The sequence below is a fragment of the Thamnophis sirtalis genome, unplaced genomic scaffold (genome assembly GCF_051295495.1).
Source record: "Thamnophis sirtalis isolate CommonGarterSnake01/CBP01778 unplaced genomic scaffold, rThaSir2_p1.2 scaffold_12, whole genome shotgun sequence".
Classification (NCBI taxonomy): Eukaryota; Metazoa; Chordata; class Lepidosauria; order Squamata; family Natricidae; genus Thamnophis; species Thamnophis sirtalis.
The window spans coordinates 60,377,362-60,404,464 of NW_028261392.1; the positions used below are offsets into that span (position 1 = coordinate 60,377,362).

Consider the following 27,103-nt stretch of genomic DNA (forward strand, 5'->3'; position numbering starts at 1 on the left):
CTGGGGAATTCTGGGCGTTGAAGTACATCTTATCTTCTAGTAGTCAAGGTTGAAAAACACTCATCTATCCTTTCCAGATAATCTGTTTTTCCCATACCTTTTAAAATATTGCTTCCTACTTTCCCCTTCCTATTCTGCCTTCAGCTGAAATGAACCTCAAAATATATAGGCCTTGGGCACAATAATGCAAATCTGGCCTTGACAAAATCCATCTGGAGTTATCTTTTTCTCTCTAGGTGCAAGAAGAAGAGGTGGCATTCGGAGTAGTATTTAAAGAGAGATGTGCAAGAGGAATAATTAAAATAAAGGCTGTAGCCCAAAGCTTCAGCCTTTTACGAGGCAGCTGTGAATGCCAAGGAAGAAATGTTCTTTCCTTAATACAATACTGGATCTGAATGGGTACAGCTGTATTCTTTGCAGAGTATGCTACAAGACCAAGGATTCATTGAGGCCAAGACAAAGAGGGAACCAAAGCCCTTGCAATGTAATTAACCGAAAGGACAATTTGGCATCTTCTCACTCAAATCCTATCTTATCCGATGGCTTTCTTTGCCTGCTATAGATAACTTTCTGGGTTTTGCAATGGGATTTAGTTAACGTTGGCATCGGACTAGCTTGAACCTGAAGCGGCTCAGGCAGTCCCCATCCACAGCATCAATCCAGGGGCTTTGATCAAGCTGGAAGCAACATTTGAATCTGAATTCATTGTTCGTACAGGTTCCTGGCCGTAGTTGCAGAAAACATAAAATATGCTTTTGGAAATGCCTATAATTTTGCAGGAAGGTCTTAGGAAGAAGGATTATCTTGCAGAGCTTAGCTTGTTTTGTTTCAGAATCTAAGTTGTGATATTTTTCTGGAGCTAGCATTTAAGAAGATTCACTCACTTCTCTGCACTCTAGAAAGAGTGCAGAGAAAAGCAACAAAGACGATTAGGGGACTGGAGACTAAAACATATAAGGAACAGTTGCTGGAATTGGGTATGTCTAGTTTGATGAAAAGAAGGACTAGGGGTGACATGATAGCAGTGTTCCAATATCTCAGGGGTTGCCACAAAGAAGAGGGAGTCAAATTATTCTCTAAAGCACCCAAGGCAGGACAAGAAACCTGTTCTGACCCCCCTTGTCCCACACCAACACACACTCCGAGCCAAAGATAAGTTACGGCATTTAGTTAACAGACAGACAGGTCCTTGGCAGCAAACCGGCACAGATAAGCCTTGGCAGGAATCCAACACAGATAAGCCGTGGCAGCAATCCAGCCTACCAAGCTCACAATAATGTTCTCCAACATTAGTTCCTGCGTTGACTTCTGCAAAAGGGGCGTGTGCACAAGCATTCCTTTTACAGTCTGGAGAGGAGCCTAATGACCACCAGCTGAGTGCAATTACCTCCTGTACTTGCGCAACTGTTCCTGATGCCTATTAGCTCTTCAGTGCCCGGCATGGTTTGAAACCCTGGCATTTTTTAAAGTACACATTTTCTTTTTTTTTTAAAGTAACTAGGTAGTTTTCTCCCTGGTGTTTTATTTTTTTAAAAACTTTCCAAGTTGCCACATTTGACCAGTCATGTGACATAAAGGAGCTTCACCCCTGCTTTAAAATGACCTGGGACATCTAGCACCTTTAATGTCAGGTACCGGTAACTGGAAAAACAGAAAAACAGAGCATTCCTGGATGTTGAAAGAGCTGAGGAAGAAAAATAAATACTGGGTTGGCGGGGGGGGGGGGGGAAGCAATTAAAAAGAAACAGTATGGCATTTTGGTTTCAAACTGGCAACCTTCTCCATACTAAGCAAAGGGAACTAGGCTGTTTCAATTGGGATGAGGAAAAAAGGTACAGTACAGAAGCAATTATGGCGCAATTGAATGGGAATTTTATTTATTTAGCATAGTGCATCTACAGAGATCATGCAATAACTGATAAGTTTCGAGTTTCGAGCTCGAGTTTCGAGTTTCATTTTATTTATATGCCGCCCTATTCCCAGTGGGACTCAGGGCGGTGCACAAAACCCAAGGAGGGGAAGGGAAACACAAAAACTACACAAAAAGTACAGGGCATATAAAAACGACCAACAGCCACACGATTCGAGAGGGGAAGGGAACTCATCGACCCCAGGCCTGCCGACACAGCCAGGTTTCAACGGCTTTTCGAAAGGCCTGGAGAGAGGTGAGGGTCCGAATCTCTGTGGGGAGCTCGTTCCAAAGGGCCGGAGCCGCCACAGAGAAGGCCCTCCCCCGGGTCGTGGCCAGATGACATTGGCTAGTAGACGGAACCCGGAGGAGGCCTAATCTGTGTGATAAACAACACTAATAAAGACATTATACAAACAAAACATAAATATGAGTTTAAGTAAAGCATCAAAACACACACAGACACACAGACACAAAACTCATCATTTTACCCATTGTCCATCCACTACAGGATGAATGTTCTGCATGTTTCCAACCAGTGGTGGGATTCAAGTAATTTAACAACTGGTTCTCTGCCCTAATGACCATCTTGGTAGGTGGGGCTCGGTGGGCATGTGACCGGGTGGGCATGGCCAACTCAAGGTCACTCAGGTCGATGGGCGCTTCGTCTTAGCTGTGACGATGTAATAAGGGTTAACCGGAGAGGCCGTTTCTGTAAGCAGGGCAATAAAGATTAGGCTAGAAACAACACCAGAATGTTTCCTTCCTGCCTTCCTTACAGGATTAGCCCTGTAAAGTGGGAAAAAACAAAAGGAGATTTCTTCCAACAATCGGTTTTCTGAACTACTTAGAAAGTTACCAACCGGTTCTCCCGAATAGGTGCGAACCGGCTGAATCCCACCACTGTTTCCAACCCATATGGTCCTGAGCTTTCCTTCGACAATACATGCTGATGTCATCGATCCACCTTGTTTTAAGTCTCTTTCGTGGACGTGACTATATATATTATCTCATGTACAATATATGAGATGAAATAATAAAGGTAAAACCATGATAAAATCTTCATAATAGGAGCCATAGAGTCACGATTGGATAGATGTTATAATCCATGTTATAGAGTGGGGGGAAAAGGAAATTTTATTTTACAGTTGCTATTCTGCTTGTATATATTTTGCCTTTTGACATTTTACTTTGTATATGTGTATCTCTCTGTGTGTGTGCGCGCACATGCATGAGTTGTGTTTTGTAATCCTCTGTATACTTTCATACCTATGCGCAAACAGTAACATAAACACATATGAAAGTTAAAAGTAAATTTGTTGAGGAAGATTGTCAATTGCTTTTGCAGAACAGAAAGGTGGGAGGGCAGAGCAGCCAAGGAACTATCCAGAGGGAGAATATGTAATAGACGAAAGACTGAACTGACTATTATACAAGCTGTTGCCGAAGTGTCTCAGTTTACACAGGATTTCCTTACTCCAATTGGAGTCAAACTAGTATGAACTAGTTTTAGCTTAAAAGCTTAAATGGTAAGGATGGCTATGCACAAGTTTCAAGTCAAACCTTTGTGGGCTTAGAAATATATGCCCTTAATAGACCAAGATAAGATATGTATTCCTGTAAGAACTACATTGCCACCAGATTGATTGTAAGAAGTAGACCTGCAAAGCATTAGAAAATGCGCTACCTGATCAAAGCATTAGAAAATGCACTACCTGATCAAAGAATTAGGGTATGAGCAGATTTATTTCTCATGAAGTTCTGAAGTATAAGGTATGCTTCAGTGGTGGGTTTCAAAAATTGTTCAAACCTATTCTGTGGGTGTAGCATCCTTTGTGGGAGTGGCTTGCCGCCCATGTGAACCGGATGGGAGTGGCTTGCCACCCATGTGACCGGATATGAAGATGCCGACGACACTTGTCAGAACCACCTTAAATTACCTCACACACAGCACTGGCATGCATAAGAATATGATGTAAACTTGTTTTTTAAGAGGCATCTTTGGTTTGAGTTAAAGCAACTTCAACACACGCAATGTTCTGATTGCCCCACAAACGCAGTAGTCATCCTTACCTTCCACAGAGGCACTGAGTTTTATAAATAGGAGCATGATAGTGTAGAATAATCATCTCCAAGGACCAGTGGTGGGTTTCAAAAAATTTTGGAACCTCTTCTGTAGGTGTGGCCTGCTTTCCGGGTCCACTGGTGGAACCTCTTCTAACCGGTTCGGTAGATTTGACGAACCGGTTCTACCGAATAGGTGCGAACCTCAGCTCTAAAGAAGTGGCTTCTGATCTTCTGAAAAGTGGTTATAACTGCCCGTATATTTTACCCTCTCATAATTTCCTTCTTTGCATAAGCTAACCTTTCTAATCATCACATCCATAAACCACAAGTTCATTTTTTTCCCCAGCAAAAAGTTCATAAACCATCTCCAGCCCATAATAAACGTACTGACCCTTCTCTAATCAAACAAGATTGTCTTCCCCACCTTCTCCATAACTCTAGCATGCAGATCATAAGCTGAGGTGGCGCAGTGGTTAGAGTGCAGCACTGCAGGCCACTTCAGCTGACTGCTATCTGCAGTTCGGCTGTTCAAATCTCACCGGCTCAGGGTTGACTCAGCCTTCCATCCTTCCGAGGTGGGTAAAATGAAGACCCGGATTGTTGTTGGGGGCAATATGCTGACTCTGTAAACCGCTTAGAGAGGGCTGAAAGCCCTATGAAGCAGTATATAAGTCTAACTGCTATTGCTATTGCTAGATCACTTAAATTGTCTTTTTCTGCCTCTTCTCCAACTCTTGATAGCTTTTCTGAGGCTTCCCCTGGAAGGACCCTTTTAGTTTATAGAGTCTCTGAAATATACATCAACCTGATCTCTGCAGGAGATAAAGCTCCCCATTTCTTAATGAGTCTTAGAGCTTACAGAATGAAGAGAGCTAGGAACAATTCCAAGATCTGATTGACTTGAATAGGGCTTCCATTGAATCTTCAGGCCAGGGGTAGGTTGCTTCCAGTTTTACTATTGGTTTGCTTCACACATGCTTCATGTGCGCAGTTCAATGTAAATTGTTCTTCGCACATGGGCAGAACAATTTACAGTGAACTGTGCATGCGGGCGCACTACTCGACAACATGCTGCCAACGGCAGCAGCAACCGGGGAACCGGTTCAGGGGCATGGCCAGCTTGGGCCGCTGAATAACCAGGAGGGAAGAATACTTGGTAGAAGACAATAACTATCACAATAATCCAGGCATTAGAAATATTTTCACACCAAAAGAAATGTGAATAAATAGCAATAGCAGTTAGACTTATATACCGCTTCATAGGGCTTTCAGCCCTCTCTAAGCGGTTTACAGAGTCAGCATATTGCCCCCAACAACAATCCGGGTCCTCATTTTACCCACCTCGGAAGGATGAAAGGCTGAGTCAACCTTGAGCCGGTGAGATTTGAACAGCCAAACTGCAGAACTGCAGTCAGCTGAAGTAGCCTGCAGTGCTGCATTCTACCCACTGGGCCACCTCGGCTAAATATGCTGTTCATATACACATGTATCAAGCTTTTGTGTCTACCTAAAGTAATAAGATTATACGATAGGGATGGAACAAATTATGTCCACTGGGAATATTGCAAATTTGTATTAGGAGTGGGGAAAAAGTGTTTTGAACCAATTAGGGAATTCAGAAGTAGAATGTGAACAATTTAATCAGTTTCCTTCTTTATTTATTTTTTTTTGTAGGTCCAATACACCCTTCACTGAACGTAAGTATTTTTAACTATTTCATATGTGCATTGACTTACTTTCTGTGTAAACATGTTTGCTTGAGAGTTTCCAGAAAATGGGAAATAAATGTAAAAACAAATCTACAAATGAAAGTAAGCACTAATAGTTGCTGTTAAAAATTGGATTCGCTGGGGATAAGCTTGCTGAAGTTATGTCATTCAATTCATAGTCTATATATGGGCAGAAAAGTCATCAAGTGGATATGGCTCAGCGTGCACCAATATGACATCCATACAAGAGATATTAACGGACTGAAATGTTTTTGCAGAGTTAGGAAAATAGTAATAATTGAGAGAGGGAAAGAAACAGGAGCCTGTTTCCAAAACACAGCTCACATTGACAGAAAGGAACTTCAAAAGTAATATTAGAAAGTATCACCTCACATAAAGAGTAGGAATAATAGCAATAGCAGTTAGACTTATATACCGCTTCATAGGGCTTTGAGCCCTCTCTAAGCGGTTTTACAGAGTCAGCATATCGCCCCCACAATCTGGGTCCTCAGTTTACCCACCTCGGAAGGATGGAAGGCTGAGTCAACCCTGAGCCGGTGAGATTTGAACCACTGAACTGCTGAACTAGCAGTCAGCTGAAGTGGCCTGCAGTACTGCACTCTACCCACTGCGCCACCTCGGCTCTTCCAAGGAAGCTTGGTATCAACTTTCAGCAAAGATAGTGAGTCGATTATCAATAAGTGAATTGAAGCATGCTTGGAATAAACACACGTTCATCATCTGACAAAAATTTAAAAGGAAATAAATAAAAAATAAAAAATAAGAATTAACATAATAAACTAATTAAAAAGAAAAAAGCAAAGGGAAGACTTGATCGTTTTCTGCTTCCAGTTTTATAGGTTTTTTCTATGTTTCACTCAACATATATTAAGTGAAAATTGGAAACCGGAAAGAAGAAAGAACAAAATTGAGTAGTTTGAAAAGAGATCTGTCTTCTTGATAAGTTTCTTGCCCCTGATAGTGAAATGACATCTCTGTGTTCAAAGGAATATATGTCAGAATACAAATTGCTAGAATTAACTCAACCAAGAAAGGGTTCTTGCTTTTTGTGACTTCCTGGAGGTTTCTGAGTCTAGCTTCATACAATGACATTTAACTACCTGTATCCTTTGATCAATTTGTAAATGCAAGTAGGAAACAACAACAATAAAAGCTAATTGCTTCCTGAATTAAAATCCTGGCTTGTCCAAATGTTATGATTGGTTTTACCTGCCCGCACAAATAAATGTGTTGCACAAACCAAGTGCATACAAACTGTCCCCTTTTTTTGTGTGCAAAAAGAGTTTGACAAAAATCTTCTTTTACTGGCTTAGAAATAAGGGATACTTCTTCCATTTTGGAGAAAGCTGGAAGTGATGACTCCCTTTCTGTACTCCCTTTTCAACACTGGCCTCTCTCTTTCTACCGAAGTAGCATATTCAAGGACAGGGATGGGGAATTGAATCTGATTCAAGAGCCAGCCATAATCTCTGGGCTGGATAAAAACAGGAGGATAGGTTTCACAAGAGACAAGTCTTCTTTGGAAGGTCCAGCCATACTCTAAGCGGTTTACAGATTTTTAGCAAATTGAGTCAGCAAATTGCCCCCACAGTCTGGGTCCTCATTTCACCCACCTCGGAAGGATGGAAGGCTGAGTCGACCTTGAGCCAGTGAGATTTGAACCGCTGAACTGCAGATAACAGTCAGCTGAAGTGGCCTGCAGTACTGCACCCTAACCACTGCGCCACCTCGCAATTATTTTTAAAGCTATGTTTACAAGGCTACAAAAACAACAGGGATCTCTGGACTGGGGGGGATTTTGAATTCTTATAACTACTTCTATTAGCTTAGCTCTCTTGTCTTTCCTCCATTTCTAGAATTTGATGGAGAATCGGTCGGATGACAGCAGGAACTGTTGTCATCACTGGCGGAATACTAGCAACTGTCATCTTATTGTGTATCATTGCAGTTCTTTGCTATTGTAGGTTACAGGTAAGACTCCTCCCGGTGTATGACACATATACTTCCTTTTGTATTCAAGGACAATAGAATAAGTGAAGTATTTTGGCTTCATGTTCCTCAGGTGTAACCAGGGCCAGATTTAGATGAAAAGAGGCCCTAGGCTATTCCACTTATGAGGCCCTTTCACCTCCCATTTTTAAGTTTGTAAATTACATGAGAGACAATAAAATACATCATTACTGTGATATATATCAATATATATCAATATATATAGCTGGCCTCCCGACGGAGGGCGGCTCTGCTCTGCGGCAAAGGCAGCGAGGCCAGCCGCCTCCCCTGCTGCGCTCAGCTGCCCGGCTCGGCCCCCTCGCCCTCACCTGCCTGGCCGCTGGTGGGCTCCGCGTCGACAGGGCGGCTACTGGGAGTGGCCGCGCCTCTCGCCCGACCGCCGGTACCGGGAACATGGACGGGCTCCCCAACTGCCGCGGCGCTGGAACGATCTTAACCAATACATTTTTATGTTTGTTTATTAGTCATATGCGTAGAATTTCTCCCTATTTTCAGTGTTTTAGTGTTCACTGTTTTTAGAATAGTGTAATTTTAATTTTGCTAACAATTTGACTGTAGGCCCCTCTTGATCTTGAGGCCCTCGGCTGAAGCCTAGTTAGCCTATAGGAAAATCCGGGCCTGGGTGTAACCCAAGACTTTCTCTTCTATAAAATAAGAACAACTTAATACATGGACAGCTCTGAGGCAAATGAATAACAAATGAGAGCTATGAGGATGGTAGATTCCAGTAAAATACTATCTAAGCCACAAATCTAATTGTTGTTATTAGACATCTTATCAAATTGAACAGTCAACCATCACAAAAAGAATTTGAAAAACAAAGTACCAGGAGCCCTGATATAGCAAAACATGCGTAGATATTATCTAGAAAGAGCAATAAAATGCCGTTAGAGTTTAAAACATTTCTAAGATATCCCCAGGAGTCTGTATGGCATTTATTACACTATAGTGAAGACGAAGAGCAGAAAATTAAAACTAGAACGTAAGTGCTAAAATTGAAATGGTGACATTAATTAAGCCATAAGTAGATATAGCCCCTAAAATCCAAGGAAATCAAACTAGTTTGTGGACAAAGTGCTGTTTTGGGAATATAGCAAAGTGCTTCAAGGAGCAGTCTTAAGAATTGGGTCTGTATTCAATATTTAGGGATTTAAAGTTATTGTGGATGAGTGAGTTAGTTATATAGTGACCTGTATCATATTTGGGAGGTAGGTTAACTTTAGAAGTCTTATGATGATTGCTGTGATATAAAACATGGCCTTAGCACTATTACTGGCCTTTTCAGAAATAGATATAATTTGTTCCCACCAGTTTCAGGAAGTTGAGCTCTTGTGCTGCGATACCTAAAAGATTAAGCTTGATCTATAGTATTATAGATACAATAAGGACACAGCGGCTCAGTGGCTAAGAGGCTGAGCGTGTCGATCAGAAAGGTTGGCAGTTTGGCGGTTCGAATCCCTAGCGTCACATAACGGAGTGAGCTCCCGTTACTTGTCCCAGCTTCTGCCAACCTAGCACTTCGAAAGCATGTAAAAATGCAAGTAGAAAAATAGGGACCACCTTTGGTGGGAAGGTAACATCGTTCCCTGCGCCTTCGGCATTTAGTCATGCCAGCCGCATGACCGAGGTGGCGCAGTGGTTAGAGTGCAGTACTGCAGGCCACTTCAGCTGACTGTTATCTGCAGTTCGGCGGTTCAAATCTCACCGGCTCAAGGTTGACTCAGCCTTCCATCCTTCCGAGGTGGGTGAAATGAGGACCCAGATTGTGGGGGCAATATGCTGACTCTGTAAACCGCTTAGAGAGGGCTGAAAGCCCTATGAAGCGGTATATAAGTCTAACTGCTATTGCTATTGCTATCTTTGGACAGCCCTAGCTCTTCGGCTTTGAAACGGAGATGAACTCCACCCCCTAGAGTTGGGAATGACTAGCACATATGTGCAAGGGGAACCTTTATCTTTACCTTTTATAGTATTATAATTTATGGGCTACCAATGTTTTTGACGTTTCAGTTCCTCCAGGGGGGGAAAACATGATATTAGTTTTGGTGTGGTTAAATATAAGCAATTCTGTTAGTGTGGCCTGCTTTCCGGGTCCACTGGTGGAACCTCTTCTAAACGGTTCGGTAGATTTGACGAACCGGTTCTACCGAATAGGTGCGAACTGGTAGGAACCCACCTCTGTCACAGAGAGACAGATTTGTACCATTGATGGGTGCCCTGGGCTATTTGTCTTGCTTTTCAAGGGCTTCAAGAGGAGAGGGGCAGGCATCTTATGTACAGGAGTTAGACAGAATGTCCATTAGGGCATCTTCTTCAAGATTCCTGGTGTAGATTTAAAAAAACATCATTGTCTTTGGTCTCATCTCTGTTGTTTGGATTAGTGTTTCGTAGTGTGCACAGAATTAGAGTAGAGTGACAAGCTTTGCTATTTCCTAATTTAAAGGGAAGTATCTCTTTGGTCAATGCACTGTACGAGTTAATCAATTCCCTTTGAAACAGGCAAAGGAGTGTTTTCCTCATGTTAGTGATGCATTTAAATACACTCCTTGCTGTCAAGGTTAGCAATAAGATTAGATTAAGCATGACAACCGTCCAAGCTGGGGCAGCATTTCAGAGTGAATGAGCTGATGCAACAGTGACTAAAAGGGGTCTCAATGATTAAATAGCTGAACACATAAATGGGATAAATTCCAAAACATTCCAGAAAAGACCTCATTTTTAGTAGCAATAATGGAATTATGAACTGCTGAAAAACAATTGGATCCTTTTCATGCATATGGAGGAGCCAGTTAATATGGACAGGTTCAACAGTATAAGGCTGGCAATGCAGCAGTTGGCTTAAAGAAAAATGGCCAGAACCTCTGGCAAACCACCTTCTTGCATTAAGAGTAGATGGAATTAATTGATTGTGTTAATAAGTGATGGGAACATCTTTTTTGGAGGGTGGGGGGGCTTCTGGGTTTGCAGCTGTCAGACAGTCTGTCTATCAAGGAAACTCGCTAAGGTAATGTGAGCATCAAATGTTTTCCGTAGATCATCTATTTTAACAGGAATAGCTGTTGTTCCTCAAATTTCATTCATTCATTTCATTTATTGAATTTCTAGGCCGCCCAATCCCGAAGGACTCCGGGCGGCTTACAGAAATGAAAAATATTAATATATTAAAATATATTTTAAAAGAATTAAAAACAATAAGACACAACAAAATTAAGAAGAAGCACAACATGCACCCAGTCAAAGGGGGGGGGGGCTGCTGGTGAATTGTGCTTGGCCTTAGAAGGAGGTCTAGAAAACTACAGGCCTTTAACTTAATGTTTCTTCACAGCAAATCAGTTTATTAGATTTTTTAAAAATATGTTCATAGATAATATTATCAACGACTATTATCTTATGATGGCAGTAAATTACCCAGGAATATGCTGCTCAATACCAGTTGCTGGAGAAAGTACTTCTGAATACTGTTTGCGAGCTTCCTACTGGCCAGCATGGAATAGCAATAGCAGTAATAGCAGTTAGGCTTATATACCGCTTCATAGGGCTCTCAGCCCTCTCTAAGCGGTTTACAGAGTCAGCATATCGCCCCCAACAACAATCCGGGTCCTCATTTTACCCACCTTGGAAGGATGGAAGGCTGAGTCAACCCTGAGCCGGTGAGATTTGAACAGCTGAAGTGCAGAACTGCAGTCAGCTGAAGTAGCCTGCAGTCCTGCACTCTAACTACTGCGCCACCTCGGCTCTCGGCAAAAGACTCCACAGCAGAGTCTTTCGGTTTGATCCAGCCGGTAGTTCAGATGTGTCTCGGTGTGTCTGAAAGTTGGCAATTTTAAGCTGTGTGGACTTCAACTTCCAGAGTTCCGCAGACAACAATATTCAGAAATACTGATATAACTGGTGTGCCTCATAACCAGAGGTGGGTTCCTACCAGTTCGCACCAGTTCAGTAGAACCGGTTCGTCAAATCTACCGAACCGGTTAGAAGAGGTTCCACCAGTGGACCCGGAAAGCAGGCCACACCTACAGAAGAGGTTCCAAACTTTTTTGAAACCCACCACTGGTCCTTGGATATGATTATTCTACACTATCATGCTCCTATTTATAAAACTCAGTGCCTCTGTGAAAGATAAGGATGACTACTGCGTTTGTGGTGCAATCAGAACATTGCGTGTGTTGAAGTTGTTTTAACGCAAACCAAAGATGCCTTTTAAAAAACAAGTTTACATCCTATTCTTATGCAGGCCAGTGCTGTGTGTCAGGTAATTTAAGGTGGTTCTGACAAGTGTCGTCGGCATCTTCATATCCGGTCACATGGGTGACAAGCCACTCCCATCCAGTCACATGGGCAGCAAGCCACTCCCACAAAGGAGGCCACACCCACAGAGTAGGTTCGAACGATTTTTGAAACCCACCACTGCACCATAACCTAACGTGAAAATTGTTGAATTTAATGAGTGTCAATATTCTGAACGCTCAGAGCGCTACCCTATTTATGAAACAAACTTTTTGCGTGCTAATAAAAATATTCCTCTCCCGCTTTAGTATTATTGCTGCAAGAAGGATGAATCTCAGGAAGCCGAAGAGGAAGAAGAGGAAGAGGAGGCGGAGGAGGAGGAAGAAGTCAATCTTCCCCCGCACTCACACTACATTATGTGTAACGCTTGCAACTGTCGTATCATGGACGGGCAGGGCAACTCCTCTTTTCCACCCTGTGAGCTTAACAAACAGAGTAACCGGAACTATGGCCCAGTCTGTTCCCCTTGCAGTGCCCCCTTTTACATACAGACCGCTGACATGGTACGGAACGGGGGCGAGAGTGTCTCCTACACCCCCATATGCTGCAAGGATATGGGGCCGCCTGTCAAAATGGCAACCCACCAGAATTACCCGGTGATCCATCACTGCGCCATCCACGGGACCTTTCCAAACCTGAGGGCTTTCAGTACAGAAGTATGATCACTGTCTATCACTATCACAGGTGCTTCAGTACGATCCTCTTGCTGGGTGGGGATTTTAACGTTGTGTGTTCTTCAGCCGAAGTGGAACAGGTGTCCAAGACCCACCATCCTTGCAGCAAAAGATGTATAGCTTTGTAACCAAGCGGGGAAGAGAGGGGAGTTGTGCAAATTTCAATCCGCAAAGTGATAATATTGTTTCCGCGCGTACGGTTCTTGTCTAAAGAGGGCTATCTCTAATACAAAACTACCTTGCATTTCAAGGTTTTTGGAAACCACTTTACAATTCCACCCTCTCACCAAGAGATTTGGGGTCTACCATTAGGCATTCCCATTTGTCTCTCTCTCTCTTCAAAGCAATACCTACTCACTTCCCTTGATTAGTAGAATACGCTCACAATGCTCGGTTCGAGAACCTTTTAGGGGACATCATAATTCCCAACCAGTGGGAAGCTGTGAGAAGGGTGACAACGTGTTTGCTGAATTAGTGTTCGTTGGAAGTGTAACAAGAGCAGACAAGAAATGAAATGTTCTGATTATTTCTGTAACCCATTAGTTTATGAACTGAATGCTTTATTTGTACTAGAATGCAAAACAGGCCAGCTAAAATGTATTTATTACACACAAGAACACGCATACACAAGCACATACATTTAGTAATGGTAAGAAACTGGGAGTTGAAGAACTGGAGAAATTGCCAAATTTCTTCTGAAATCGGATTATTTTTTTCCCTGGCAAAAACATCCTGTTCTCCCCAAATTCTCAATTCTGAACAGGCTTTCTTAAAAACAATACATCCTGACACTTAAAGGCCAACTCCCACCCCCTCAACCCAAGCTTTGTGGAATCTTTTTTTCTAACTTCCCGTCCTTGTGTAATTAAAGCTGGTAGAACTGCAAAAAGTCATCAAGCCACGGCAAGGAATGGATTGAAGTGAGTACAATGGTCAGTGCCAAATTCAACAGTTTTATGACTTTTGTAAGGCAATTATCTTTTAAAGCAGAACTGGTCAGATAACAAAGAAAAGCGTCCTGGATTGGTTTCAAATTCTGATCGATAACTTCCGCAACCCTATCTTTCGTTATGTGCAAAATGTGGTTCATGTGTTTGAAATTCTGATGGTTTGATCCTCTAAGAATGCTACCTAAAGCTATTTTGGAAACTATTTGGTCTATTCTTTTGAACAAGCACAAAGGTCATTCTCTGAAGTATCAGTAAGCAGTCACTCTTGCATACCCTTCTCTATTGATATGAATTGAATGTTTTATCGGAGACGAAATTTAAGACCTTCCCCTAAAATGGTAATCCTCTCAAGAACACAAGGATGCTGGTGTGATAAAGGAATCAGTGTATGTACAGGAATAGAGACTCAATTAATTTCAATTATATTTTGAACAAACTGAAGTTTAATCTGGATTGTGCCCATTTATCCCAGTCCTCAGTTCCACTGGAGCTGCATTTGTGTAAAACCAACACGCCAGAGTTGCACCTCTGTTGACACGGTTCCTCTCTACCCATAGAGTATGCCTTTTCTGGGTTGTGGTGGGGTACTCTTGCACACAGAGGCAACATGTATCTCTAATCTGGAAGAGATGCAACAAATGTGTGCCTGTAGTTCTTTGAGGTAGGACAAGTAACAATACAGCACCACCCTCCCCATGTTCATGAACAACTCTTATGCTGAGCACACAGAAAGCTATACTTCCAGCTTCTTGGTCCTGTGTATGCTTAGAAACTCTCAGTATTCAGGGAATAAAATATTTGGGGTCAATGAACAGGATGAAGTTAAGTCAAATGTGTGCAGATAACTATTTCTCATATGAAGCTTCCCTCCCTTCCTCCTCCTCCTCCCTTCCTCGCTCTCATATCCTGCCTTCTTCAGATGCTCAAGACAGCGTACATAACGCTCCCTCTCCCCATTTTACTGAGATGAATTGTCTGGCTGGCTGAGTATCAGCAGCCAAGGGTGGTAATGTTAAAAAAACGGCTCCTGAAGCCAACACAGCCTTCCAACCCACGAGAAAGCAATGTGCATGTATGCTTAGGGTCATTTAATTATGGTAACAAAGTGCCTTATAAGGTATATAGAGCCACCAAAGTAAACTCAAAAGGCTTTCCATTTTTAAAAACACATGAAAAACCTAACAAAGAGAGTTTCATCAGTTGCTGTGAAAGCTGCCTGTATGATTGGTAGTGAAAACAATGCAGGTTACGGGTTCACCGACAAATGCGCGCACGACAAAAGCACGCCGACAAAACCGCGGCGAGAAAACCGTGACGTTGAAATCGCGCCCACAACAGCGCGCCGAGAAAAGCGTGTCTTCAACAAATAACTAATAGCAACCTAATAATCCTAAACCTAACCCTAAATCTAACCCTGAACCTAACCCTAACCCTTACCTTAACTTAAATCGCGCTTTTGTGGGTGCACTTTTGTCGGCGCATTGTTGTGGGCGCGCATTTGTCGGGTCACATAGGTTACAAAGAGTGGCTTTTCAAACCATTCTTTTTTTTTTTAATTGAGAAAAACCCCAAAACAAGGAGATTACGCCAGGCATTTGAAAGCTGGAGGCATGAATGGTATAGAAGAGAATATACGTAGCTCAGGGTTGAACTGTGAAGTCCTTAGTGCTCATTTCAAACAACCGAGCTCAGAGAACAAGAGAACAAACACTCCATAGGGATAACAAGTATTATACGCTTATTTTCTTATATTTTGTCTATACATTAGGAAGGGGCAGATTTCCAGTGACAAATCTGAAAGAGAGAAACACTTCATTGGGCACGGAAAAATTCTTAGAAGTCACTAAGGTGCAGTGAAATAGCCATCAGAAGATTCCAGATTATTACCTGACGAAAACCTGGAATTTAGGGTGTAAGGATACACACAACTAGAGTTCTAAAACGTTTTACACACAAAATGGTTGCGGTAGCTCTGAAGCACATCCCTAATTCCAGATCACATAGCCTGCATGCTTCTACTCTGCTTAAGTTGGCAGCCCATGATTTACATTTTGTGTAAGTTTCATTGTTCTCCAAACTGGAGTGGTGTGGGGAATCTTGTTTTGTTAACTCAGTACAAGGTTTCTGCCTTGCTTTGCATTTCTTTGGAAGGGTTTGGTTGATGTTCCTAAATGACAGATTATCATTTGCGTGGGTGATGTTGCCACACCTTTTAGTTGGCCCCTTCTTTGAACGGTTCACCGACAAATGCGCGCTCGACAAAAGCGCGCCGACGAAACCGTGGCGAGAAAACCGCGAGGTCGAAATCGTGCCGACGAATGAGCGCAGAAGCGCGCCGACAACAGCGCGCCGACAAAATCGCGCCTTCAACAAACAAGTAATAACAACCTAATAACTAACCCTAACCCTAACCCTAACCCTGAACCTAACCCTTACCTTAACTTAAATCGCGCTTTTGTGGGCGCGATTTTGTCGGCGCGTTGTTGTGGGCGCGTTTATGACATCGCGGTTTTCTCGCCGCGGTTTCGTCGGTGCGCTTTTGTCGGGTCACGCTTTGAACACCTTCTTTGTTCTTTTGCTGAGGTGTGCTGTTTATTTCTCTGGGATTGAGATGACACTAGATATCCTTAATTTAGGAGCTAGCATTTCAATCCAATGAAAACTCCTCTCTTTTTTCTTTTTTTGTGCCTTTGGGTCAGTTTTTGGCTCCATTCTACATTTTTCTTGCCAAGGTTTTTCAGAAGTTTGTCTTTCCCTACTTTCTAGGGCTCCGAGAGAGGCTCTTGCTCAAGGTTACCCAGTTGGCTTCATACCTAAAATGGGATTAGAACTCACTCTCCCAGTTTGTAGCCTGATGCCTGAACCGCTATACCACACTGGTTCACTTGTATTCCTTTCTAGCAAGTGGCTATTTCCCCAAACCAACGTAATTTTGCTAATGACATCTGACTGTATGATAGCATTATAGTCAACATATGGTTTTTAGATGTTGTTGCTTATAAGGCATCTAGGAATGCACTGTTTCCTATATGGATGTTTTCGCCCTAATTATACCTTTCTAGATAGTAGTTGTAATCTTATTTTACACCTTTTAAAGTTTTAAGTTTGCACTAGGGGTTATTCCTCGCTGAACTTTTCATGCATTCTCATGTAAGGTGAACGGTTGGCTGTAGCTAATCTTTATAGGGTTGATTTAGTCCATAACACCATATTCAAATTATCAAAAGCTCACTGACACTTAAGAATCCAGATTATTTTGACTAAAGTAGTTCCTTCTTTTTTGCAGGTTAGCTGAATATATATGAATAGTGTGTGTGTGTGTGTGTGTGTGTCTATACAATATGTGTGTGTGTATATATACTGTATATGTATACAAGACCAGCATATGTATGTGTGTGTACACACACACACATATATATACATACACACACACATATATATACACACACACACACACAAAAACATATACATACATACATACATACATACATACATACATACATACACATACATCAGAGGTGGGTTCCTATCAGTTCGCACCAGTTCGGTAGAACCGGTTTGTCAAATCTACCAAACCGGTTAGAAGAGGTTCCACCAGTGGACCCGGAAAGCAGGCCACACCTACAGAAGAGGCTCCAAAAAAATTTGAAACCCACCACTGACACACACACACACACACACAGACTCACAGAGAGAGAAAGAGAAAGGAAGAAAGAAAGAAAAAAGAAAAAAGAAAAAAGAAAGAAAAAGTGAGAGATGAAAGAAAAAAAGGAAAAAAGGAAAAAGGGACAGAGACAAAAGGAAGGAAAGAGAGAGAGAGAAAACACATGGCCAGCAAGCCACTCCCACCAGGTCACATGGCCGGCAAGCCACTCCCACAATGGAGGCCACACCCACAGAGTAGGTTCGAAATTTTTTTTGAAACCCACCACTGATATACATATATATGTATGTGTGTGTGTGTGTGTGTGTGTATATATATATATATATATATATATATATATATATATATATATATATATATATATATATATATATATATATATATATATATATATATATATACATACATACATACATACATACATATGTTATATTTGTGCTGATAAATAAATAAAGGGAGACTAGTATAGATCTATTTCAAGCTATTTAGCTCTCATCAGCTAGCCACACCCTTGCTGAGAGCTAAATAGCTTGAAATAGATCTATACTAGTCTCCCTTTATTTATTTATCAGCACAAATATAACAAATGTAACAAAAAGGCAACAGTAAAAAATATTGGGTTTCTGTCTGGATGGTCTCTTGTGACGAGCCGAAGGACAGAGAACGGAAGTAGTGATCTTCCTCCCATATTTGGGCATTCCAGGGGTTGTGACTTTATACACACACACACACACACACATATTCTGGTCTTGTATACATATACAGTATACATACACACACACATACTGTATAGACACACACACACATCCTATATTTATTGGGGGGATTAAGATAGCAAGGAAACAGATTTGTGTTTCATCATGTCTATGGTGCTGTTTATTCATTTAATGAGGATTTGGGGTTTGGGGTTTTTTTTTGCACAAATGGGAAAACTTATTTCTCACCTTCAGTTTGAAGTATATAACCTCCTCTTCTACATCTTAGATTCAGCCTAGGTCACTTGAAAATAATGGAAAAGGGCTCACAGCCCTTCCAAAGATGACCCTGAATTGAAAGCAAGCTGGAAAAATTCATCTTCCTTTATCTTCCTGCAGCCGGAGGAGCATCTTTTGAACAACTTGCACACTGGCAACCAACTTATTCTAGACGTAGCTCAAAATCCTTAAAGTTTTCTTACTCCCCAGCTACAAGTGGCCTGGGATCAAGGGGGCTAAAGCATTGCATTTTCCCATACAATCCAGTTTGCCACATCAGAACAGGTGGTTCTGCTCTAAATGCTTTAATTTTTTTAGAAGGTGAACGGAAAGGAGGGCCTGGCTTTCTCAGTAATATTTTTGTGGCACTAGATGGAAAGGAACTGGCAAATTGACATTTAGTCAATGGAGAGAGAAATAAAACACTATTATTTATTTTTACTTTTTCGCCATTGTTCTTTTTACCGCAATGCTCTTGTTTTTCTGATGCTTAATGTTATGATACACTATGGTAGCTGCCTTAAATTCTTACAGTGCTTTAACGTCTCTTAACCTATCCAATTGAGAAAAAAAAAAGATTTAACATAGTCCTTTTCCATGGCACATGTTTTTTTTTATTTAATCTGGAAAGGAACCGAATAGAACTTTCTGGGTGTCTCACCCTACAAACTGCCCATCCATCCATTTTTTAAGGTTACTTGGTCATTGACTGGCAATGCCATCATGGCAAGGTCAGGAAAATTGCTGCAAATACTGGGATAGCAAGAGGAACTTAGCAAGGTAGGTCAGATCAAGAAACAGAGCAGGAATTAAACGAAAGCTCTTTATTTGAGTCGAGGTAGAGCGACATAAAGTATGTCCAAGTTCCTCTTTGTCCTATCTTATACTATACAAGTTCAAGGAACCTATTCTGAGTTGCGCTTGGGGTTACCCTACAGCCATTCGGTTGCACAGTCAGAAGCTAGGTTGGACCAGGTGAGATTGACCACTGCTGGATTTCATGTTATGTCTTAATGTAAGAGAATGTTCTAAAATGATGTATGGACCTTTTGGTACAAAGGGTGGGTGTAAAGCTCAACCGAAAGAAGCAGCCCCTCAAAGAAATACAGTGTTTCTCAATCTCAGCAACTTTTAATAGACTTCAACTCCCATGCTGGCTGTGGGATTCTACACCTCTTAAAATTGCCAAGGATGAGAAACGCTCTCTAAAAACATGACATACCTGTTAAGAGTGGAATTGGCCTAGAGATATAAAGAAGAAAGGGCAGCATCATTAGCTAATGCAACACTGGTGATTTGCGCATCCCAAGCTGTGTGTAGCTTTCAAACAGTCTCGGAGGAAGCCACTGAAATTCAGACTCAGATGCATCCAGTCCAGGGGTGGGTTTCAGGTGGTTTGCGGCGGTCCCCGCGAACCGGTTGGTCGGCGAACCCGGAAGTAAGTAACTTCCGGGAACGCCGAAGGATCCACCCGCCCGCCTGCGTTTCTTACCCGGTTTTGACGAGTTCTGCGCTTCCACGCATGCGCAGAACGCATACAACGCCAGCGCGATCCTCCAGGAGCAGCTGGAGCATCGCACAGGCGCTAGTACGCATGCGTGCACTGCGCGCGTGCACGAGGACGACGCCGGCCCCGTTCCAAGCGAACCGGTTGGAACGGGGCGAGAAACCCACCCCTGATCCAGTCCCAAGGAATTCAAGGAAGCGAGAAGCAGAGATTTTAATATTACTTAGCATGACAAAATGCCTGTGAATTGCATCACAGACCCCGATTATTAGATGACCTGCACAATATATAGGAGCAGGCCTTCTAATGAGAGGGCCTGCAATTGGAGTCATTTTTACGGCAACGTTCTAATCAGTGGACCGACGTTCTAGACTATCCATAAGGATCAGGCACTTTCTGGTCAAGAAGGCCGCCTCCATCAAGTTTCTCTCTTGACGCTTCTTATTCTGAAGGGGAAGAAGCGGGGGCCCAAATCAAGGTGTTTTGCCCTTACAAGACCTGCAGCAAGCCTTTCTGTAATACCAGTGGGAACACAGCTTTACTTTCAGCACCAACACACAGTTAGCTGTTGCTTTGTCTTCACAGTCTTCGTCTGTAGAAGGGAAACACAGCGCGAAGGTTAGACCAGGGGTAGTCAACCTTTTTACAACTACCGCCCACTTTTGTGTCTCTGTTAGTAGTAAAATTTTCTGACCGCCCGCCGGTTCCACAGGTTGACTACCACTGATCTACTGTATCTATCTATCTATCTATCTATCTATCTATCTATCTATCTATCTATCTATCTATCTATCTATCTATCTATCTATCTATCTATCATCTATCTATCTATCTATCTATCATCTATCTATCTATCTATCATCTATCTATCTATCTATCTATCATCTATCTATCTATCTATCTATCTATCTATCATCTATCTATCTATCTATCATCTATCTATCTATCATCTATCTATCTATCTATCTATCTATCATCTATCTATCTATCTATCTATCATCTATCTATCTATCTATCATCTATCTATCTATCTATCTATCTATCTATCTATCTATCTATCTATCATCTATCTATCTATCTATCTATCTATCTATCTATCATCTATCTATCTATCTATCATCTATCTATCTATCATCTATCTATCTATCTATCTATCTATCTATCAATCATCTATCTATCTATCATCTATCTATCTATCATCTATCTATCTATCATCTATCTATCTATCATCTATCTATCTATCTATCATCTATCTATCATCTATCTATCTATCTATCATCCATCTATCTATCTATCTATCTATCTATCTATCTATCTATCTATCTATCTATCTATCTATCTATCTATCATCTATCTATCTATCATCTATCTATCTATCTATCATCTATCTATCATCTATCTATCTATCTATCATCCATCTATCTATCTATCTATCTATCTATCTATCAATCATCTATCTATCTATCATCTATCTATCTATCTATCTATCTATCATCTATCTATCTATCATCTATCTATCTATCTATCATCTATCTATCATCTATCTATCTATCTATCATCCATCTATCTATCTATCTATCTATCTATCTATCTATCTATCTATCTATCTATCATCTATCTATCATCTATCTATCTATCTATCTATCTATCTATCTATCTATCTATCTATCTATCTATCTATCTATCTATTTTCTCTCACTTTCTCTCCATCATCTTTCTCTCTTATCTATCCATCTATCCATCTATCAATCCATCCATCCATCTATCTATTGCAGCGGTAGTCAACCTTTTGACTACCCGCCCGCCCACGCTCCTGACCGGTCTTTGAAGGCTTCTGCGCTTCCACGCAGGTGCATGGCACGTACAGCGCCTGTGCGATTCTCCCCGAGCAGCTGGAGCATCGCACAGGCTCTAAGACGCATGCGTGAACTGCGCGCGTGCACGAGGAACGGGATGAGCAGCCCACCACTGCATCACAAGTGATCCTAGCACTGACTGCTTGGGTTTACAGCCCTGTCCGCTTCTTCACAGCACCCTCCCCGAGGGCCCTGTTGGTTTAAGAGCTGCAATACTCTCTACTTCCTTGAGCTGGAGCCCCTGACACGTTGCTTTTTACCTGGAGCATCGGTGGGACATGGCTGTAGTTGGCAAGCTTGCCTGGCTTCAGGTTTAGACGTTGACTCACAGCCTTGGCCTAAGGTTTCTCCTTGGTAGCACTTCACTTCACGGAAACGCAGGCCAGTGCCACAGGTCTTGCTGCACTGCAAAGGATGGGAGGAAAGAAAAATGTTCTCCTTTGGTACAAAGTATGGATGTACAGCTCAACCAAAAGAAGGACATGGAGAGAAATCCCACAGGGCTGCTTCCTAATTATTCTCAAGAATGGTGTCACTTTTGCGGTTCACCGACAAAAGCGTGCCCGACTAAACCGCGGTGACAAAACTGCGAGTTCTAAAGCACGGCGACGAATGAGCGCTGAATCGCACCGACAACAACGCGCCGACAGAAGCATGCTGTAAACCTAAACGTAACCCTAAACCTAATGCTAACCCTAACGCTAACCCTAAACGTAACGCTAACCCTAACCCTAATCTTTACCTTAACTTAAATCACCCTTCTGTCGACGCGCTGTTGTCGGCGCGTTGATGACGTCACGGTTTTAGCGACGCGCTTTTGTTGGCGCGCTTTTGTCGTGCGCGCTTTTGTCGGGTCACGCACTTTTGCAACCATGGATACCCAAGTTAAACTAGAAAGTGATAGCAATGCTTCATTTGTCAGTGTGATTTCATACTTTAAATTTTAATAATAATAATTTATTAAATATGTATGCTACCCAACTCTCAGTGGCTTTGAGTGGCTCGCAACAATCAAACAAAGACATTAGATTAAAACCAATAAAGAGACTTCCGGTGGCGCTGTAGGCATTGAAGGACGTTCTTGTGGGAACGCCAGCCCCGTGATCGCGTCTAAGCCGCTACAACAGTGCAAATCAGCTGTCTAGTGGCTTGAAAACTCTCCCCTCGGGAGAAGAGGGGGAGGTGAGCAGCCGGGCAAAGGTAGAGCTCCCCTAGACCCCCCAGGAGCAATTCTGGGGCTCGAAGGGTGAGAGCCCACCCAGCAACCCGACAGAGCTCCGCATCCGGGACGCTTCTGCTGTAGCAGAACAAAACGCCACGACCATCCCTGCAATCAACATTTTGATCTACGCTTGAATAAGAAGCAGGCAGAGCAAAGACAGGAGTGATTATAATTGCAAGTACAAAACCAATAAAGAAAAAATAAATAAAAAAGATTGCAAGTGCAATGCAATGAAACCCAAGCCAAAGGAATTAAATTAGTTTACTACTCTTAATACTGAGACCATATCTATACGTATAGCAAGGTCAGGAATGTTTGCCCATTGCTACATCTCCAAGTAGCAAGCTACAGCTTTGTCCAATTATGTTTATCTTTCCTGATCCAGCAAATGTTTTCTCTGTCCTGGTCCCCTCTTTAGATGATTGCATCCGGCTCTGGATACAGATACCCTTCAGCTCATTTAATCAGAGGACAGTACAATTTGCCAGGTGCAAATGAAAGGGCTGCCTTGTGCCTCCCAACCAAATGAGAGGGTGCGCCCCCTTTATCTACGAGATCATCTTCTGCCACATACCTCCCAGCGTCCGATAAGATCTCACAGGATGGGCCTTCTCCGGGTGCCGTCGACTAGACAATGTCGTCTGGCGGCTCCTTGGGGGAGGGCTTTCTCTGTATTTGCCCCGGCCCTATGGAACGATCTACCCCCAAGGATCCGGACCCTCCCCACTCTCTCGGCCTTCCGAAAGTCTACTAAGACCTGGCTATTCCGGCAGGCCTGGGGCTGTTGACCTCATGAACGAGGTCCAGCCCCACTAAGGTTGAGTGCATGATGTGTCTTTTTAATTTGTTCTCTCTCTATTTTAAATTTTTTAGCATTCTTTTAGAATTGTTTTATGTAAGCCGCGCGGAGTCCTTCAGGATTGGACGGCATATAAATTTATTAAATCTTGAATCTTTTACAGTTGCAGTCAAGCCCCAGGTGATTTTACAAAAGCCACATTTTTGAATCCCGGAGTTCTGTAAATGTTTATTGTATTTTGTGGTGGGTTTTTTTTGTTTTTAAAAAAATGTTCTATGATCATCTGTTTGAACGTTGCGCACCGTCATAATGGTTTTCAGAAAGGTGGCATCTACAAAATCGAAATAAAGAGGGCTTTGGAAAGCAAAGTTTGGGTAACAGCAAGAAGCTGAGTTCAACGCAGAGATCTTATTGACTTTCTTTTTCCCCCCCTTTGTTTTAATATATTTTAGACTGTGTTTGTTAAAAAGCTGTACGGGCTCTGGGAAGTCGGGGGGGGGGGGGAAGGGAGGTGGGGTCTTAGGGGGGAGGGGGGAAATATAGTATGTGTTAGATTTTAAAGTAACATGATTGCACTGGTATACTGTTGCTCTTTAATTTTAGTGTAAAAATAGGACAAGCTGAATATATTGATAGATAGTAGAAATACACCGAAGGGAGGAGTAGAGGGATAGAAGAAAGAGGGGTAGAGAGGGTGGGAGAGAGGATTGGAAGGAGGATGAGAAGGAAGGGAGGGAGTGTATTGGGAGAGAGGAGTGATAGAGGGTGAGGGGAAGTAGGGTAGAGAGGAATGTTGGAGGGAAGAACGAAAGTTGGAGGGGGGGAAAAAAAAAGGAAAGCAATGCTGGGAATCTCAATGGATGAAACAGAGACAAGCACCCCTCCCCTTATTTCCCCCCATTAAAGAGTTGTTCTGGGGGAATCTTCCCTGCCATTTCCCTCCAATCCTGTTCCAAACTCCAGCAGCTTTCTCCCCTCTTCAGGTTGCTATAGCTTGGTCTCCCCATCTACCTGAGACCAAGAGGTTGAAAACCATGTGGAACAGGGTCTCTGGAAACATGGGGCTTGTATTTCTGGCTTTGGGGAAGCCTCACACCGCTCCTCGGGATGCTCCTTGTACAGGCCATTCTCTAATCCCACACACAGCACTGTCCGCATCTTGACACCTCGGCCACACGTGGCATTGCACTGCAATAGAGAAAGCGAAGCACCATTTTCCATCCGCATTAAAAAGCATGACAAACTTTTTTGGGTTCGCCTCTGCATGACAAACCCACGGTGGGCTCATTCTTTTCATTTGGAAGGCGGCCAGTAATTAATACAAAATACAAAATGTGTTTGGGCTTTTGCCGGAGATAAAGTTAATGTTTTAAACAGACAATAACAACAACCCCAACATAAGCAGTCCTTGACTTAGGACCACAACTGAGCCCAAAATCTGAGCCCAAATTGAACCAATGTTGCTAAGTGAGAAATTCGTTGCGTGAGTTTTGCCCCATTGTACGCTTTTCTTGCCGCGTTTGTTAAGTGAATCAACGCAGGGGTTAAATTAGTGACAAGGTTGTTAAGTGAATTTGGCTTCCCCGTTGACTTTGCTTGTCAGAAGGTCGCAAAAGATGGGGCATCTAAAACCGTCATAAACACGAGTCAGTTATCAAGCATCCGAATGTAAATCGTGGGGATGCTGCAATGGTGAAAAATGAAAAATGGTTGTAAGTTACTTTTTTCAGTGCTGTTGTAACTTTGAACTAAATGAATTGTAAGTCGAGGATTAATTCTTTAATCCAAATTCCAATACTGGTAGACCAGATTTATATTTACTGTACATTTGGGTGTGGCTAACGGTTCACCGACAAAAGGGCGATCGACAAAACCGCGCCCGACTAAACCGTGGTGACAAAACCGTGAGTTCTAAACTGTGCCGACAAATGAGCGCTGAATTGCGCCGACAACAGCGCGGCAACAGAAGCGCGCTGTGAACCTAAACCTAAACGTAACGCTAATCCTAACGCTAATCCTAACCCTAAACGTAACGCTAACCCTAACCTTAACCCTAAACCTAACCCTAAACCTTACCTTAAATTGCCCTTAAATCGCCCTTCTGTCGACGTGCTTACCTTAACTTAAACCGCCCTTAAATCTCCCTTCTGTCGATGCGCTGTTGTCGGCGCGTTGATGACGTCGCGGTTTTAGCGACGTCCTTTTGTCAGCGCGCTTTTGTCGCGCGCGCTTTTGATGGGTCACGGTGGCTTACTGAGTGTTCTTCTCTTCCCTGCTACTTTCTCAAATATAGCCACGTTCCCTTGTTTTATTAGATAGTGAGATAAGTAAAGCAAGATGTTCAGGAGAGATAATCTGCTCAATGGAAAGGGGTTTACAGTTTCTCTGGAAGATCTGAAAGCGGTTGAGATGGTTCTCTGCCATGAAGAAGAAGCAATGGGGGGAAAGCAATGCCTGGTCAAGGACAGACGTCTGATATGGCCATCACTGGACAGTTAATAAAATAACTTTTAAAAAAAAACTAAAGCCAGAATAGCAATAGCAATAGCAGTCAGACTTATATACCGCTTCATAGGGCTTTCAGCCCTCTCTAAGCGGTTTACAGAGTCAGCATATCGCCCCCACAGTCTGGGTCCTCATTTCACTCACGTCAGAAGGATGGAAGGCTGAGTCAACCTTGAGCCGGTGAGATTTGAACAGCCGAACTGCAGAACTGCAGTCAGCTAAAGTAGCCTGCAGTGCTGCATTTAACCACTGCGCCACCTTGGGACTAACATGCTATAGGAGTATCTAAAGACTTGGCATATATGTCATAGCAAAATGAATAAAATAATTTCAGGAAATGCAAATAGCAGATAATGCTCTGAAAGCCAGCAATGTTTATGACATGCTACAAATAATACTCTTGAGACAGACAAGGCTCCAAAGAATATTTCTGAAATAAAGATTGAGTCGGCTGATTTACAGGATCGTAGCAGGAGAAATAATTTGAGGATTAGAGGAATGGCGGAGAAAAGCAGAACAAACAAATCTGACTACTTATCTCTAAAATTAACTACCAGAACTTAATGGATAAAAATAATGAATGTCCTCATCCGGTTTGCTCTCCTAGGAACACACAGAAGAAAACCTAGAGACATCTTTTTTTTGAAGATTTGTGAACCCAAATATAAAAGATAAAATTATGAGAAAAATAAATGGTCTGGAGAACGTTTTTCCCCCCAAGATATCAGTGTAGCTGCATTGCTGCAAGGAAAGGAATTAAAACCATTTAGAGAAAAAACTTGTGATGCCGAATATGGATAACTACAAATGGGACTCTTCTCTCAAATGGATTGTTTTTATATTACAAGGACATGGAAGTTATTTCAATTTGAACTGAGATGCAGAGCTTATCGACAAAGCTTTCCAAGAAGAGAGGAAGAAAGTCATCTGCGGTTTGCCTTGGAAGTGT

The 27,103-nt window shown here is 42.3% G+C and overlaps 2 protein-coding genes across 4 annotated transcripts in view; one reads left to right on the plus strand and one right to left on the minus strand.

Moving 5' to 3' along the window:
* The first annotated feature begins 7,584 nt into the window (after positions 1-7,584).
* LOC148043375 (protein FAM163A-like) lies at positions 7,585-13,821 on the plus strand. Its single transcript, XM_087726500.1, has 2 exons — positions 7,585-7,677; positions 12,252-13,821. Exons 1-2 carry the CDS (start codon positions 7,585-7,587, stop codon positions 12,663-12,665), a joined length of 507 nt encoding a protein of 168 aa, XP_087582626.1. The 3' UTR covers positions 12,666-13,821.
* A 6,150-nt stretch (positions 13,822-19,971) lies between these two features.
* LOC106539535 (ADAMTS-like protein 2) overlaps positions 19,972-27,103 on the minus strand; it is a 39,624-nt gene continuing 32,492 nt past the window's right edge. For 2 of the 3 annotated variants that reach the window (XM_087726847.1, XM_087726846.1), the window contains 3 exons: positions 24,661-24,837; positions 21,889-22,033; positions 19,972-20,364 (listed from right to left, as the gene is read on the minus strand). In XM_087726847.1, the coding sequence (XP_087582973.1) occupies positions 20,246-20,364; positions 21,889-22,033; positions 24,661-24,837 (441 nt within the window). In that variant the 3' untranslated portion in view covers positions 19,972-20,245. The remainder of the gene's footprint in view (positions 20,365-21,888; positions 22,034-24,660; positions 24,838-27,103) is intronic. The other variant, XR_015698241.1, reaches the window with a different exon arrangement.